The sequence below is a fragment of the Mytilus californianus genome, unplaced genomic scaffold, assembly GCF_021869535.1.
Source record: "Mytilus californianus isolate M0D057914Y unplaced genomic scaffold, xbMytCali1.0.p SCAF_1, whole genome shotgun sequence".
Lineage (NCBI taxonomy): Eukaryota > Metazoa > Mollusca > Bivalvia > Mytilida > Mytilidae > Mytilus > Mytilus californianus.
In genome coordinates this window covers 53,740,974-53,758,171 of record NW_026262581.1, presented here as the reverse complement: position 1 = coordinate 53,758,171, position 17,198 = coordinate 53,740,974, and the positions used below count along the sequence as shown (strand labels likewise).

Genomic DNA, 17,198 nt, shown 5'->3' with positions numbered 1-17,198 from the left:
ATCATTATTTACAAGTGACCAGTAATTACCCAATTCTGCATTTGAAAAGAAAAAATACAGCAGTTTTTCATTCATTCTGTCATGTTTACCACGTACCCGTTTCTTTTACATAATTTTTGAATTTCAGTTTTGCTACTTGATTATTATTTCTTAATCTTACAGTCATTGTAAGTTTCAAAACAAGTCCTTCTTACCATAGCTTTGACTCCTTCTGGATATAAGAACCTATTGTAAATTGAATCTACTGTGTCGTTTGGTGCAACATAACATTTCTTCTGGAGTAAGATTGGTCCTGTATCTAGCCCATCATCTGCCCAAAATACAGAGAAACCTGCTGTGGGATCTCCTTGAATTAATGTCCTATCAACAAAAATTAAATATCAATAATCAAGAAACATAGACCTCATTTGCCTTTGTATCTGGAGAACCAGTACTGTATTTAGCTGCATAAATTTTATTCAAGAAGCAACAGACTGGTTAATGTAGTTTAATGAAAATGAGAGAGTATAATTGTTTGGTGTGTTTGATTATTACATTTCTATAAATTCTCAGCTGATGAATTGGGTCAACACTCAAAAACTAAGCTTGTAGTTCCCCCATGCAAAGATGACCTTATCAGGTTCTATATAGTTTTGTCTTGTCCCTTTATTCTTTATTATATTAATGCCTGTAGTTCCCCAAGTATTCACTATCGAGTGGTTAATTGTCATGAAGTATTTCATGATTTCTGGGTCAAACTGGTCTGCTTGGCTTTATTTTTGTGTTTTCTTGTGCCTGATTTAGATCTTACTTTTAAAAGATAAAATTAACACAAGTGGATATTTTCATGATGTTATCAGCATCAAGAAATCAGCAAAAAATAATCCTCTCAAAAAATTCCCACTTTACAGTATCCAGCTTTCCCTGTCTCTACCTTTGGGTCAGAATGTTACTGATGAAAGTAAATCTAGAAACACTACAGCTCAGATAGATTTAGTCATTTCAACCAGTCCATGGAGGGAGTTGGCACATAGTTGTCTTTTGTGTGCATATTATTCAGTAGATATGCAGTTTCTTTCTCTTATCATATAACTTGCATATACACATGCAGTATATCTAGGAAAAATTAAATCAGCTTTTGATTCAATATTTTTACAAAATACAAGTAGGCAGTAGCAGACTGTCCTCAGTGGGTAGGTAGATATGACATAATCCACATGGACTGTAGTGTACAACAGAAGCTGTATGATTACTTTGATTCATACATTGTGCATATAATATATTTAATTGTTAGATTTCATACCAATTTATGGCTGAAGCTCCTCTGTGTCTTGGTAATATAGAGGGATGATAGATAATAGATTTGCTCTTTGGGAAGTTGATCACATCCATGGGTATAAACTGTGAACAGAATGGTAAAACATTGAGATCTGCCTTTACAGACTTGTATTCCTCCAAGACCTCAGATATAGCCTGTTTCTTTAACTGCCATCGTTTGTATTTATAAACAGGTATGCCATCAGTTGATGCCGCTAATGCTGAAAGATAGAAGATAATATTGTAACAATTATTTTTTTATGATTCAGAACTTTCTGATGTTTAAGGCCTTTAGGCCATAGGATATACAATCTGATAAAAATACTGATCATGTGTGCAATCTCTGCTCACAAGGATCTGACGACCCCGTTTCTACTTTCCATTTAAAGGATATTTTAGGATCCTCTGGTTTTGTTGTATTGGTACACACCTTCAAAAATTAAATGCAGAATGTTGTTGCATCCTTTAAAGCAAAGAATGAGTACTATATAATCAAATTGTGGGATATGAAGTTTACATATATATCTAATCCAGATCAGGCGAATTTTGTCATTTCAGACTGTCCACAATGGAAGTTGTCATAGAGTGTGAAAAAAATTCTAGGTGGCGCCCTGTGCCCATCATTTTTTTTTTTATTTCGTCACATCTAAAGATTCTAACAGCTTAAGAATTTTTTTTAAATGTTTTTTTTGAAAAAAAAAACCTCTTACAAAGTCTGAGGTAAAATGTTAAAATGGCAGGTGTGGGCTTAATGTGGAGGGAAAGTAAATATGACAAAATTCACGAGATGCAGTGTACAAACATTCTTGTGAAAGCTTAATGGAGATAACTGGGTACAAGTTATGACCAAACAAAAGCTGAATAGAACCCCAGTACTGTTATAACTTATACATGTACCCAGTTGTAACTTTCATACACTTTGAAATTACCATTTCCAAGTTATACAATTTTGCTGAGGAATTTTAACCTTATATGAACTTCTGTTTGAAATCAAAATCTGATTTCTTTTTTAAATTGTAAAATATTCTGATGTACTTTTTAACCATTTGTTTACAGACATTGCACTTAACTGATAATGGTTATCAATTTTTGAAAAGGAATAGAGAGAAAAATCAATCATACTTATGGCATATATATATATATATATATAAGTCTAGAGATTTGCACAACGATACTAATATAAGATGGTATTATACGAAGATGTTGTTAATAAATCGTGTTGACAAATATTTCGGCTTAACAAATAGCCTTCTTCGGTGTCAATTATTTTAACAATACTGATAATATGTATAAAAATAGCTCAATAATACAGGTAAGTTTTGGTCTATTGATTTAATCCAAAATCCTGAACATCATAATATAAAACAAAACTCAATACTCAAATATACGTGACTGTGTATATTTACAACCCAAAATGAGTGAAAAATAAAACTTAGTATTTTTTATTGATGCCGTTTGGATGATGTACATTTAGTTCCTTTATCCAAAAGCTTTCCCGAACCTGTCGCTGGGCATCACTCCAGTGAATGTTCTGTTCAATCACTAGGATCTTCATGCGGTTAAAGTCATCAAGTGTGTGACCAGACTGTCTGAAATGCTGAGAAACTGGGAGAAGTGGCTTCTTAGAGATATCACTCCTATGGCCATTGAGGCGTTTGTGGAAAGGCTGCTTTGACTCACCAACATATTGGAGGCCACAAACCGAACATTCTAGAATGTAAATAACATTCATACTTTTGCAGTTAACATTGCAAAATATCTTATAGTTATTTTCGGTTGCCTTACTGTGAAAAGTTGATGAGTGATGCATCTGTAGGCAGCATTTGCAGCGTTTTTCATCACACGAACGACATTCTCCAGAAGTACTTCTATTATCAGACACTTCAGCCCGCACCAGCAGGTTACGCAGACTATTGGGTTGCCTAAAAGCTATCATGGGAGGCTCGGGAAAAATCTTGGATAGTTTGGAATTCTTTTCAACTGTTTTCCAATGCTCACGAATGACACCGAAGCTGTTTTTGAGAGATGGGTGGTAAGTAAGAACACATGGAGTCCTTTTATTTTTCTTTTTATATTTGTATTCTAACAGTTTACTCCTTGGAATAGTTTCCGCTTTCTGAAAGCCTTTTTGGATAGTTTTGTGTTTGTAGCCCCTTCTCTTCAAGCGGGTTTCGAGTTGACGTAGTTGTTTTTTAGTTGTTTCTGAGTTGGAACATATTCGCTTGACTCTGAGTGCCTGACTGTACGGGATGCTCTTAGTACAATGAGCAGGATGGCAACTTTTAGGGGACAGATATTGGTGAGTGTCAGTGTCTGCCTATATTCAAGAGGCTGAACGACAACTTGGCGATGCAAGGTTCTACCAAAAACTAGACTCTGATCCTACAACATCTTTTAGCAGAGAAATAACTGATAGTTTGGTAGAAATGCACAACGATGGTTTCATCGATGAAAAGACTCTAGAATATTTGAAACCAGAAAATCCAAAACCGGGCAGATTTTATCTTTTACCTAAAATTCATAAGGCCAACAACCCAGGAAGACCTATAGTTTCAGCGAACGGTCATCCGACGGAAAAAATATCGGAATTCGTTGACTTCCATCTTCGTCAACATGTTGAGGACTTACCATCTCACATCAAAGATACTACCGATTATCTTAGAAAATTGCAGGCCTTAAATCCACTCCCCTCCGACACGACACTTGTCTCTATGGACGTCACCTCCCTCTACACGAATATTCCACATGCAGATGGCATTGATGCATGTAAAGAAGTTTGGAATTCCCGACCAGTGAAATATCCACCTACTGAATGCCTGGTCAAAATGCTCACGCTGGTACTCAAAAACAACAACTTCACTTTTGATGGAGACCATTATCTGCAAGTTAATGGAACTGCTATGGGCACCAAAATGGCTCCATCATATGCCAACATATTTATGGGCAAATTAGAAAAACAACTCCTTGAATCTTCCATCGAAAAACCGCTTTCCTGGTTTAGATTTATAGATGATGTGGATATGAAATGGAATAAAAGTGACGAGGATTTAGATACATTCATCACTCATGCTAACAACATACATCCAAGTATCAAATTTACTCATGAGAAATCTAAATCCAAAATCACCTTCCTCGATACCTCCAGCTCGCTCACAGATGGCATCATATCCACTGATCTATATTCTAAGCCTACTGACACTCACCAATATCTGTCCCCTAAAAGTTGCCATCCTGCTCATTGTACTAAGAGCATCCCGTACAGTCAGGCACTCAGAGTCAAGCGAATATGTTCCAACTCAGAAACAACTAAAAAACAACTACGTCAACTCGAAACCCGCTTGAAGAGAAGGGGCTACAAACACAAAACTATCCAAAAAGGCTTTCAGAAAGCGGAAACTATTCCAAGGAGTAAACTGTTAGAATACAAATATAAAAAGAAAAATAAAAGGACTCCATGTGTTCTTACTTACCACCCATCTCTCAAAAACAGCTTCGGTGTCATTCGTGAGCATTGGAAAACAGTTGAAAAGAATTCCAAACTATCCAAGATTTTTCCCGAGCCTCCCATGATAGCTTTTAGGCAACCCAATAGTCTGCGTAACCTGCTGGTGCGGGCTGAAGTGTCTGATAATAGAAGTACTTCTGGAGAATGTCGTTCGTGTGATGAAAAACGCTGCAAATGCTGCCTACAGATGCATCACTCATCAACTTTTCACAGTAAGGCAACCGAAAATAACTATAAGATATTTTGCAATGTTAACTGCAAAAGTATGAATGTTATTTACATTCTAGAATGTTCGGTTTGTGGCCTCCAATATGTTGGTGAGTCAAAGCAGCCTTTCCACAAACGCCTCAATGGCCATAGGAGTGATATCTCTAAGAAGCCACTTCTCCCAGTTTCTCAGCATTTCAGACAGTCTGGTCACACACTTGATGACTTTAACCGCATGAAGATCCTAGTGATTGAACAGAACATTCACTGGAGTGATGCCCAGCGACAGGTTCGGGAAAGCTTTTGGATAAAGGAACTAAATGTACATCATCCAAACGGCATCAATAAAAAATACTAAGTTTTATTTTTCACTCATTTTGGGTTGTAAATATACACAGTCACGTATATTTGAGTATTGAGTTTTGTTTTATATTATGATGTTCAGGATTTTGGATTAAATCAATAGACCAAAACTTACCTGTATTATTGAGCTATTTTTATACATATTATCAGTATTGTTAAAATAATTGACACCGAAGAAGGCTATTTGTTAAGCCGAAATATTTGTCAACACGATTTATTAACAACATCTTCGTATAATACCATCTTATATTAGTATCGTTGTGCAAATCTCTAGACTTATATAATTTTTTCCTTATCTGCACAGTATCGTCTATTCTAGACGATCCGGTACATAGTAAATTTGCTGGTTGGTCCTTTTTATAGACTTCTATATATATATATATATATATATGCATATGTAATACCAATGAGTATAAATAAATCTGTTTTTTACCCAATGGATCAGGTTTTCCATTGACATCAGGTACAGTAAACACTCCTACAATATGGTGGCCATCTTTCTGGAGGAGTCTGTAAACATCCGCTCCAAACATACTTTGTCCAATTATTGCAATCCTCATTTTGTCGTACCATGTCTACAATCAAGAACGTATTCATTTATTTTAGATAGAAAACAAACTAGAGGCTCCAAAGAGCCTGTGTGGCAAACCTAGGTCTATGTGCATAATCAACAATGGACTCTCTCCAACATTGTAGACAAGAATAGAATTCATGACAAAAATTTCTTGTTTGTTGATCTTGTTTTGCTGATCATTTTGTCTGTTTAGTTTCTCTCCATCTTCTTTAGTTTTTGCTCAAAACACAAAAGAGGGTAAAAAAATCCTCATTTAGGGGCAATCACTCCTATACAGAGTGACAGTCTTCTAACTATATCAGCAAAATTTGACTTGTTTGTGGATCTTGCCTTGCTGATCATTTTTGTAATTTAAAAGTTTCTATTTATCTATTATAATTTTTATCATAAATAAGACAAAATGCAAAAAAATGGTAAAAATTGTCATTAAAGGGCAATAACTCCAATAAGGAGTCGCCAGAAAATTTCCTCCATATGTTTTAAATGTAGATCTTGTCTTGCTGATCATTCTTGCTTAATTAAGTTTCTATCTATCTATTATTTTTTTTAAGATATAAGGCAAAAGCGCAAAATATTGGTAAAAATCGTCATCAAAGGGCAATATCTCTAATTAGGAGATGACTGACAATTTTGAGCATGCTTACTATACTTACTCGTAGATCTTGTCCTGCTGATCAGTTTTGAAACTTAAAAAGTTTCTCTCTATCTATGATAGTTTTCAAGATAAAAGGCAAAAATGAAAAAAAAATGGTAAAATTTGTCATTTAAGGGCAATAACTCCTATAAGAAGTCGCCTGACAGTTTTGACATCAAAAACAATTGGTAGAGCTCAACATTTTGAACATTTTTGCCCTTGTCAGAATTCCTTTTTTTATATCGGTTTTCAAAATAATAGACAAAACTTGCATTTTACCCCATATGTTCTATTTTTAGCCATGTCGGCCATCTTTGTTGGCAGGAGGGGTCATCAGACACATTTTTTAAACTACAAATAAAAAATGTAAATACCACACGTATGATTGTGGCCAAGTTTGGTTAAATTTGACCTAGTAGTTTCAGAGGAGAAGATTTTTGTAAAAGTTAACAACAACGACGACGAGTGATGAGAACAGCTCACTTGACCCATTGGGCCAGGTGAGCTAAAAAGATAGTTTGATATGGCTGTTTGTTTTCCCTTTTAATTTGAACCATACTAGTAAAACAACAAATTTTGTTGTTTTATTTTGTTGTTCAGGCTTTTCTTATGAGATTTCCTAACCCTCAATGACAAATGAACAACATCTTTGTCTTCAGTAATGAAATTGGTAATTTATGGTTTTCTTTACATTAAGATTGAATGTTTATATACGGCTTTCACTTTCTGGTACCTGAAATCAAGGCCAAAAAGCTATTCAAAAAATTCCATGTAAACATCTGATATGACTTTACATTTAGAAAATATCATATAAAGTTATAAAGGGACATAACTGAACGACGATAAAAGTGACGCTACCCAAATTTGTTATTGATCTGAGTTTTGTAGTAATAAGCATTGTGTATAAGTTTCATAACATTTGGTTGAGGCAAACTAAAGTTAGAGAATGGAAACAAAAAATTCAGCAATTTTTCCATTTGTAAAGGGGCATAACTCTAGAACAGTTAAAGTGACACCTACAAAATTCAAACTTGGTCTGTATTTTGCAGTAATAAGCATTGTGTATAAGTTTCATAACATTTGGTTGAGGCAAACTAAAGTTAGAGAACGGAAATGAAAAATTCAGCAATTTTTTCATTTGTAAAGGGGCATAACTCTACAACGGTTTAAGTGACGCCACCAAAATTCAAATTTAATCTGTGTTTTGTGGTAATAAGCATTGTGTATAAGTTTCATAACATTTGGTTGAGGCAAACTAAAGTTAGAGAACGAAAACGAAAAATTCAGCAATTTTTCCATTTGTAAAGGGGCATAACTCTACAATGGTTTAAGTGACGCCACCAAAATTCAAACTTGATCTGTGTTTTGTGGTAATAAGCATTGTGTATAAGTTTCATAAAATTTGGTTGAGGAAACTTAAGTTAGAGAACGGAAACCAACTTTGGGACATACGGACGAACAAGGGTAAAACTTAATGCCCCCTCCGCTACGGCAGGCAACTAAAAACAAAAAAACAAATAATTAGTGTCTGCTGTATTGATAGTGTGATGTGTGCAGTGTGTGGTTTGATGTCTGTGCTTGTCACTCTCACCACTAGATGGCAGTTTGGTGTGAAAAGGAAGCAGCGTGTCTTTAAAGCTCAATATTATAAAGGGGCATAACACTAGAACAGTGAAATTGACAAAACCCAAATTTGAACTTGATCTGTGTTTGGTTGAAAAAAGCATTGTGTACAAGTTACAGAATATTTGGTTGAGGTACAAAGTTAAAGAACAGAAACCAATTTTTGGACGTACAGACCTACAGACGGTCAGGGCAAACCTAAATCCCCCTTCGCCTAGTGGCAGGGGCATGAATAAAAAAGCTATGTACATAAACAATAACGCAGTAAAGTCAAGTTAGAGTATGGACACATCATGATCAAATTAAGCTATTTTTTCCATTTATACAGGGACATAATTTGAGAACGGTGAAAGTGATGCTACCCAAATTCTAACTTGATTTGTGTTTGGTGATAATAACATTGTGTATAGTTTCAGAATATATTGGTTGAGGCAAACTAAAGTTAGAGAACGGAAACCAATTTTGGGAGGTTCTGACCTACAGAGTCAGGGCAAACCTATATGCCCCTTTGCCTAGCGTCTGCGGCATAAATAAAAATCTTTGTTACAGAAACAGTAAAGAAAAATCTTCGTTGCTGCCCTACACGCCAATGGGGTAAAAAAAATCAGTATAATACAAAGAATAGCAAAAAGAATGCCAAGTTATATGTGATAGGGCCAGAAGTGGATATTCTATGAATAGTTTGTCCCCCCTATCCTATGAAAGATATGCATAGAAAGCGTAAAAAAATATAGAAATCCATTATGTTTATAGGGGGTACATTTTTTGTAGTTGAGCAATTTCCATGCTCAACTACCCCTGTAAATATAATGAGATTCTCATAGGGATTTTCTGGAATAGCCCAAGTAATTGCAAAAATCTCAATTAGATTTTTTAAATATATAAATTGAAGAAAAAAATAAAACTCAAACATTCAGACACATGTGCCAAAATAATACACATCATTGAATATCAACCAGTATTGACTGGTATTGATCAGTTAAAACTTAAGGTACTTTTACTGACTTGAAAATATAAACATAAACAAAGTGCTGTCAACCCCCTTTTTCAATTTGCTGCCTCCCTACCCAACTCAGTTGTCTTCAGAGTTTTTTTTCCTTCTTCCTCCAACCCTCGTTTGATGATAAAGCAATGATTATCAATCTGCAACCAATCCCTCCCCCTTTTTTTAGCACCATCGAAGTCATGCCATTTCACACAAGGACTGAAGTCATATTGCAGTATGAATATAATTATTTTTCATCAGCAAACTTTTTATTTGCCTAAACAAATATTGATAAAGAGGTAGTATCGTACTTTTTTCCATAGTCGCATGGAAAATTTTGCACAGCTGATCTGAGGTTGATTGAAAGTCGCATACTTTTTTTTATTATTGTTAAATACGTCCACATTATCACTTATGAAATTTAATCTAGATCTTGACCTTGTATTTCTGTTATCTATCTTACCTGCGATGTTGAAAATAATCGAACTAATTGTCGAGAAGCGAACATATTTATCTCTGAAGTTTACTTAAGATCGTGGCAGGTCTTTCAGGTCAAAAGTCATGACCTATTTTTATTTGGTTTCCGGTTTAAACTGGATTATTCGCCTTATCTCTTACGCAATATTATATGGTACCAGTAAATTACCTTTTATGGACATGCTAACTATGATTGGACTAGGCATGTCGGTAGAACTAGTATGACAGTCAAAGATCAGTCTTAAGATACGTCTATTCTAAATTTTCCTTACTAATATTGTAAATTAAAATTCTCAATATTTTTCAATTGTGTTCAGTTGCTACAGGGAACCAAGGACGTATAACTAATATACGTCCTTGAGGGAACGGACCCCCTTTCCTATCTTATTTTGTGATTTATTTTTTTCCGATCAATATTCTTTTTAACGTACCTGACGACCTGGGACTATTACACTAACATATTTAAATGTATTAGTCCTAGATATTGCACCTGTCCACTTTTGCAAAAAATAGGAGATCCCATGTGTTATAGTAATCTCAGCTTAATTACAGACAAAACAATTTGTAATTTTGTAATTTGACATCATATATTATATATATACGCGTCTTTAATTCAACATAGATAATGGGTTTGGGGGGGGGGGGGGGGGGTCGCTAATTGTATAGAAAACAACGGTCGCATTATATATATCAACAGATGAGACCTTTAGTGAAAAAAGTAAACTTTACGGAAACCAAGGATTTGTATAATAGTACGTATTACTAAACAAATCCTTGAATAAACGTAGGTGGAAAAAAAATGAAAAAAAGAAGGAGCAATTTGGCCGCTGGCGCTATTATATTAACCCGTATAGTATCCTCGTGTATTGTATTTTCGACCTACTAACATATTTCTCCGAATTTCCCTTTTATATGTTTGAACATAGACATGCCTAATATTTTGAGAGTCACTAGTATACTTGTGCATAAAATAATTGTATCTGAAATATATTCGATCTTAAATTATTTTTTTATTTGAGTTCATTAGATCGATGGCACGTTTGTTGACAAAAACTAGCGTCTTGTGTTTTCGACCTATCTAAGAAACTGGTCCAAAGTCGGAAATGACATGTCGTACAAATACGGAATTGGTTAAAATTTGATGCCAATGTCTATATCAAATTATTTAAATTGCTAGGAGGCGATCAAACTTATGACTTAATGAATTAAATGGTTACATATACAACTTTAAGATAAAAAATATTATTTTGATATCTTTATTTGACTAGTTGTACACATTTCACATGAGGCACTTTGGAAGCAAGTTTGATCTTGTATACAGTAATTTTTTTGTTCAATACTTTAGTGAAGGCATTGTGGAGTGAGTATTGTCTGTAATTTCCACTGACAGACTGTTGTTTCTGTAAATTAAAATTAATCGATATTTTATTTTTTTAGTAAAAAGCTGTAAGGATCATGCAGATTTCCGTATTAACTGAAATAACTTTAAGTATTACAACTAACCACCTGACAGTCATATGACTTAATGACCTGGATGTAAACTTCACGTGCAAAAAGTCCCCCTGCCATATTTTTAGAATATTTGTTTATTTTTTATAGATTCTTTTTGAAGGTAAAAATAGTATTAGTAAAAGGGTACAAAAATGTGATATCAAATAATAAAACGTAAATACTTAATTACATTAACTTTACTTGGAACATCTTAACCACCACGTGGTATTATTTGATATTGTTACTAATTATAGCAGCCGAGTATGACGTCACGCGGACATGCGCAGCATACGGGAAGTGAATGTAGAATTAGGTCGAAAACGTAAGACGGTCGAAAACACAATACGAGACGATAATACCAGAATTTGGGTACCCTTACGTTAACTTGTTTCACTTATTTAATGTGTTAATTACTGCTCTTATCCGGCATACCAGACAAATATTTTATTAGCAGAAACTCATTTACAATAAATGGTTAAGACCTATTGCATTTATAATTATATTAATTGACATGATAAAACAAAAAGTTACATATCAATATAACATATTATTACACTATTTCTTATATATTTAGACACTCTGATATGAAAGAGGAAGACAGTCTAAGCATGGAAGTAATATTTAAATATTACTTCCATGGTCTAAGTAATAATACTGTGCTATTGTTTACCAATAGAGATATGTTTTCATTAGTGTTAATGTTTCGCTGTATTTTAAATAGAATATTTATTTTATCTTAATATTTATTACATTGTAATAAGAAATGTTGTTCATCTTCAATTTCCCCATGCATGTATTACATGTATCTGTCCACACTATATTATAATAACAGTAGTTAATTTATGATGCCCCTTTATTCTTATTTTTTAAATTCCACGTGTTCTTATAATGCTAGTTATATGTTCAGTAGCGGATTTACCGGAGGGCACAGGGGGCACTTGCCCCCTATATAGTCGGAATCACCAAAATAGTTTTTAACATAATTTTATTGCTACTGAATCTGATTATCTAGAGCGGAATTTTAGTCAAAGCTTGATTTGACTTCTGAAACTAGCCGTTAATTAACCCCAGCAATATTATTGCTACTGAATCTGATTATCTAGAGCGGAAATTTGTTCACAGCTTGATTTGACCATGGAAGTATTATATTGACAGGAACTCCAACAAGCGGACTTCAAACGTTTATAGTGCGATGCCGCAAAATCGTTAAGTATTTGTTAATTTACTCGACATGTCATATGGATGCATGGGTTCCGATCAAATTTTTGGAACCTCGTGATTGATCGTAATTACAAAACATACCGAAATAACAGGATGTGTACCTAATTGTCAAGGAAACGACATTAACCGGCCATGTCAGTTTTTCCGGTTTTACTGCGTAAAAACAAATACAAAGAAACGAAATCCCCGTGACTGTTTTCACAACAACAACAAAAAAACAACAAAAAAACCAAATTTCTTTAAATGCCGATCCAGAATTAATAAATGCCATTCGTAAAAAAAATCTGTCAGACGTCAGAGTAATCTCGGACTAGGTTGAATGTTTAAGGTTTGTTTACAACTTTGGACTTATTATAAAAGGTGTAACAATTTATCTGTCTCGTAACCTGATATTGCTATGTAGAGGTCATCACGTGCGTGTAATTATAAAGCTCTTTTAGTCTTTAAAACATATTTGTTTAATACGTACGTTAATAACATTTTTCAAATTGAGACGATAGAGAAAACAATAAATTTTTTTGTAACATTCGATAAAAATTAACAACCTTAAAACTTAAATTTAAGCTATCCGGCAGCATCCGGCACACTACACGTGCATCACATTGTTTTCTGCAAACACCCGACTTTAAGTACATGTAATTTTTTATATCGGATATTTCCCGATTTCCAAGTTTCAATGATTAAAACATATTAAACAAAACTAAAAATAAGCTTGCCCTCTTTCAGAATGCAGTTAATTTTCTTATGTCATTCTGTTAAATATGGACCGATTTTTTCGATCTTTCCAGCTTTTGTCTTTATTTATTGAACGGAAACAGGTGTCGTTATTACTTTGGCGATTCGCAAATAACCACGGGAGTTTCCGTGTTTATTTACATTGGTAGGTAGATAAGACACTCGATACCAAATCACGTGATAAGACCAGCTTCAGTTAACAGAACAGGCGAAGGCGGCATCGCAGATACCCCACAAAGGAGTTATCACGTACTTGACAAACTGAGTCGGAACCTTTTATTTTCTTCAAGAAATCAGTGGGATGGGAATGTGCTAATTTTTCGTTGGAGTTCCTGTCAATATAATACTTCCATGATTTGACCAAAGATTTGTATAGTACTATACAAATCCTTGATTTGACTTCTGAAACTAGCCGTTAATTAACCACAGCTACAACATGCGTGATTAATGACAACTTATCGATGGGTGTGTAAATCTTGACATCTGTGTGTAATGTCTTGTGTAACTCTATACGCGTACATTCTGATTGGAATACGAATATTCTTATTGGTTTCTATATAATACAATCTTGCCAGATTTTAAGATCGATTAACATGTAAAAAAAATATGCTTATCAGGAAAAAAAATAAGAACTAAAATCGGTCTTTAAAGAATAGGTACAAAAAGATGTTAAGTGTGAAGAGTATGGGATATGTCTTTATAACAAAACACTCTAAATGTTTTTTTTCTTTCTCGGAACAGTTTTTTTTTTCGGATTTTTTGTTCATGCACTGATTGCTTTATGTATACAAAATAATGCTTCCTTTTTTATCGTATTGTATATATTTGTATGCATAAGGCGAGACGTAAATAAATTATTGAATTGAATTGAAATTGTTTTCTCAGCTAGACCTAATTAAGAATTTAATTAATTCCCAAACAAGTTGTCGTAGATTTTTGTATGCCGAGTTTGATTCTTAATCCGCAATTTGTGTGTACCAATTCCGAGAATATAAGTTTTGATTGGTCGAAAGAGACACACCTCCAGGACAACAAATATATGGAACCATTTGAGTACTAAAATCTGGGAATAAAACAATACATTATGTCCCAGCTAAAATTTATATTAGTCAGGTTGATACGTTTATTTTCCTGAGACCTCTTTTCTAACCCACTCTATATGTTTGCGCATTATAACTTATGAATGCAACGGTAGAAACCGTGACTAAGACGATCATTGAAGAATAGACTGGATCAGCTATATATAGAATGCATTATGATATGATCCGAATGTGAAATATCTGTATCTGATGAAAAAGTTTGAGAACCTTGAGAAATAATTCGTTGAAAAAAAAATTCCGTAAATTGCTTTGTTGTATGAGCAATAAGTCCAATAAGCATATTGTCACAATGTTATATGAACATCTAGAACAACACACCATCCTATCGACAACTTTAGATTTAATTAATGCATGTAAAAAAGTATTATCAATATAGACAGGTTGTAACCTTAGTCCTAGTTAGCGAAACTACCATTACAAAATAGCGTTTGCTCAACACGATTAACATGCACAGATATACTTGTTTCTAAATCTTCTTATTTCACTAAATCTCTAAATAAAACAAGACAAAACTTACAATGAAATTGTCCTATTTAAGTAAATGTCCTGGCAAAAGCCTGCACAAAACAACAGTACAAACAGAGGTTAATATATTGTACGGTAAACAATTTATCTATGCGTCCCAATTTTCAACTTTCAACTCTTCTTCGTCACAGCTAGGTTATATATATCATTTATCAGAAGAACAAGGGAGGGAAAACAGAGGTGTACATCCTTTAAGTGTAATAAGTGTACGTTTAATCGCCGGTTTAATTTGTTCTAAGTGTAATCCTATAAAAGCGGTGACGAAAGACACAATGTGGTAATCCCTCAAGATAATGTGGTCATCTATCAAGATATAAACCATGATAATTATCAGCTGTAACAAAAGAAAAGAGTAATACCCTGGCAAAAAACACTTTGAAAAAGGCGACATGTTAATTACATATAAAAAGCTAGAAGAGGGATCATGACTGATCAAACTCTAAGTCGGTGAAAAAGTTTTTTTCAGCATTTTATTTATTTTCATGCATTCAATACAATCAAATATTTGAATGCTTTGTGATTAGCGAAATATGATAACCCAAGACATGACATATGATGTGTACGTATACCTCTTTTTATAGTTTTGTATTATTGCGGAGATATATGTAATTTATTTAGACATGGGCCCTTAATTTATTCTAACGAATAAAACCAAATCAATTAATATTTATTGGTGTGAAATCCAATTGCAGATATGTCACCAAGACATACAAAATCCACCAAGAACAAGCACATACGCAAATATGTAATTAAGAATATACATGCAACAAGTACGATAATAGGTAAATATGTATTACATATAGAATGTCGAAGTAAGGAGATACTATTGTCAAGGTTAAGCACAAACTATGTGCATCCTTAATAAAAACACACGTATAACAGATAATTTTCAGTAAACATGTATAATATTATTCTACTTATCATATTTTAACTGGGACTATTATACTAACGTTAATAGATATAAGAAGATGTGGTATGAGTGCCAATGAGACAACTCTCCATTCAAGTCAAAATTTATAAAAGTAAACCAATATAGGTCAAAGTACGGTCTTCAACACTTAGTATAGTCCCAGATTTTAACGTGTAACATCAGTTTATATTATGTACCCCTGCTCAACTTTTTTTATCATGTGATACAAAGGAGCGACACAAAGTGTAAAATGCATTGTTATGAGCAAATGTATGGGTTAAATGATAAACATAAACTTATTTTTTTTCCAATTACAGAAGTAAAATAATATGATAACAAAAGATGAATAAACAAACAGCATAAAAAGTTCGTGCCTTAAGCGACTTTCAATTGGTTATTTTCAACATTTTTTACACCTACATATCGTAGAGAAAAGATATATCGATAAAATTATTTCACTGAGATACAACGCATCATTTCTCAAAAACGGACACAATATCTGTGACGTTTGTCAATGAAAGTTTATCGCAAGGACACTCCCCCCTCCACCCCACCCCGCCCTTTTGCCTGTGCCACCATTTCCGAATGGGTTCAAGCTGTGAGGTCGTTGATTCAAATTAGAATAAAAAACTTAATGGATCTATGAACACTCATGCTTTAAAGGCCAATGGTTGCAAAGCACATGTACTACCTCGATCGATCCATGACATATACGTTGGTCACCGCAAATTGAAATTATTGTGTGTAAATCACATTACATACAAACTGCTTCATGACAACTCACTTCGAAACTCAACATAATATAATCTCACGACACTTACAAAACAGGAAATCATGAACAATCAAAGGTCTGTTCTATATATGTTCCTTTGGAATTTCAACCAAAGATGGAGATCCTTCACTGTAATGGATACCAAAGTTACATAATGTCATTAAAAACAACGTTATACTGCTTTCCAAATTATTAACATATTTTTTTTTTATCAGCAATCAAAGCTGGGCTTCAGAGTTACTGTGAAACAATTAATCTTCTTTATAAAATCAGATGTGGATACTAAAAAATAAAACACAATATCTTGTTGTAAGAAAGAATAAATTATACTTCGTATATAAAAACTCTGATTCGACCAAAAAAAATCTCTGAAATTGATATCATCAAGATACTTGATTTTTTTATTTACAGCATATTTGATACTTTTGTAGGATGTGTTTTTCAACAAGCAATCCACAATCCTATGGGAGCCCACTGTGCGCCTTTCCTTGCCGACTTGTTCTTTTTCATATTCAACAGACTTCATACAAGAGCTTCTCAGGGAGAATGAAGAGGAGCTAAAATTAAAATTGAGAATGGAAATGGGGAATGTGTCAAAGAGACAACAACCCGACCATAGAGCAGACAACAGCCGAAGGCCACCAATGGGTCTTCAATGCAGCGAGAAACTCCCGCACCCGGAGCTAGGCGTCATTCAGCTGGCCCCTAAACAAATATATATACTAGTTCAGTGATAATGGACGTCATACTAAACTCCAAATTATACACAAGAAACTAAAA

General features: G+C 33.9%; 1 protein-coding gene across 3 annotated transcripts in view; it reads right to left on the bottom strand.

Moving 5' to 3' along the window:
• Window positions 1-16,548, bottom strand: part of LOC127721441 (cytosolic 10-formyltetrahydrofolate dehydrogenase-like) — a 61,398-nt gene extending 44,850 nt beyond the window's left edge. Inside the window, exons 1-4 of one of the 3 annotated variants that reach the window (XM_052228182.1) lie at window positions 16,468-16,548; window positions 5,805-5,946; window positions 1,283-1,517; window positions 195-360 (exon numbers count right to left, since the gene is read on the bottom strand). In XM_052228182.1, coding sequence (XP_052084142.1) covers window positions 195-360; window positions 1,283-1,517; window positions 5,805-5,946; window positions 16,468-16,482 — 558 coding nt within the window. In that variant the 5' untranslated portion in view covers window positions 16,483-16,548. Of the gene's footprint in view, window positions 1-194; window positions 361-1,282; window positions 1,518-5,804; window positions 5,947-9,650; window positions 9,759-14,728; window positions 14,862-16,467 lie in introns of those variants that run through there. The other 2 variants (XM_052228192.1, XM_052228175.1) reach the window with 2 other exon arrangements.
• Window positions 16,549-17,198: the final 650 nt, after the last annotated feature.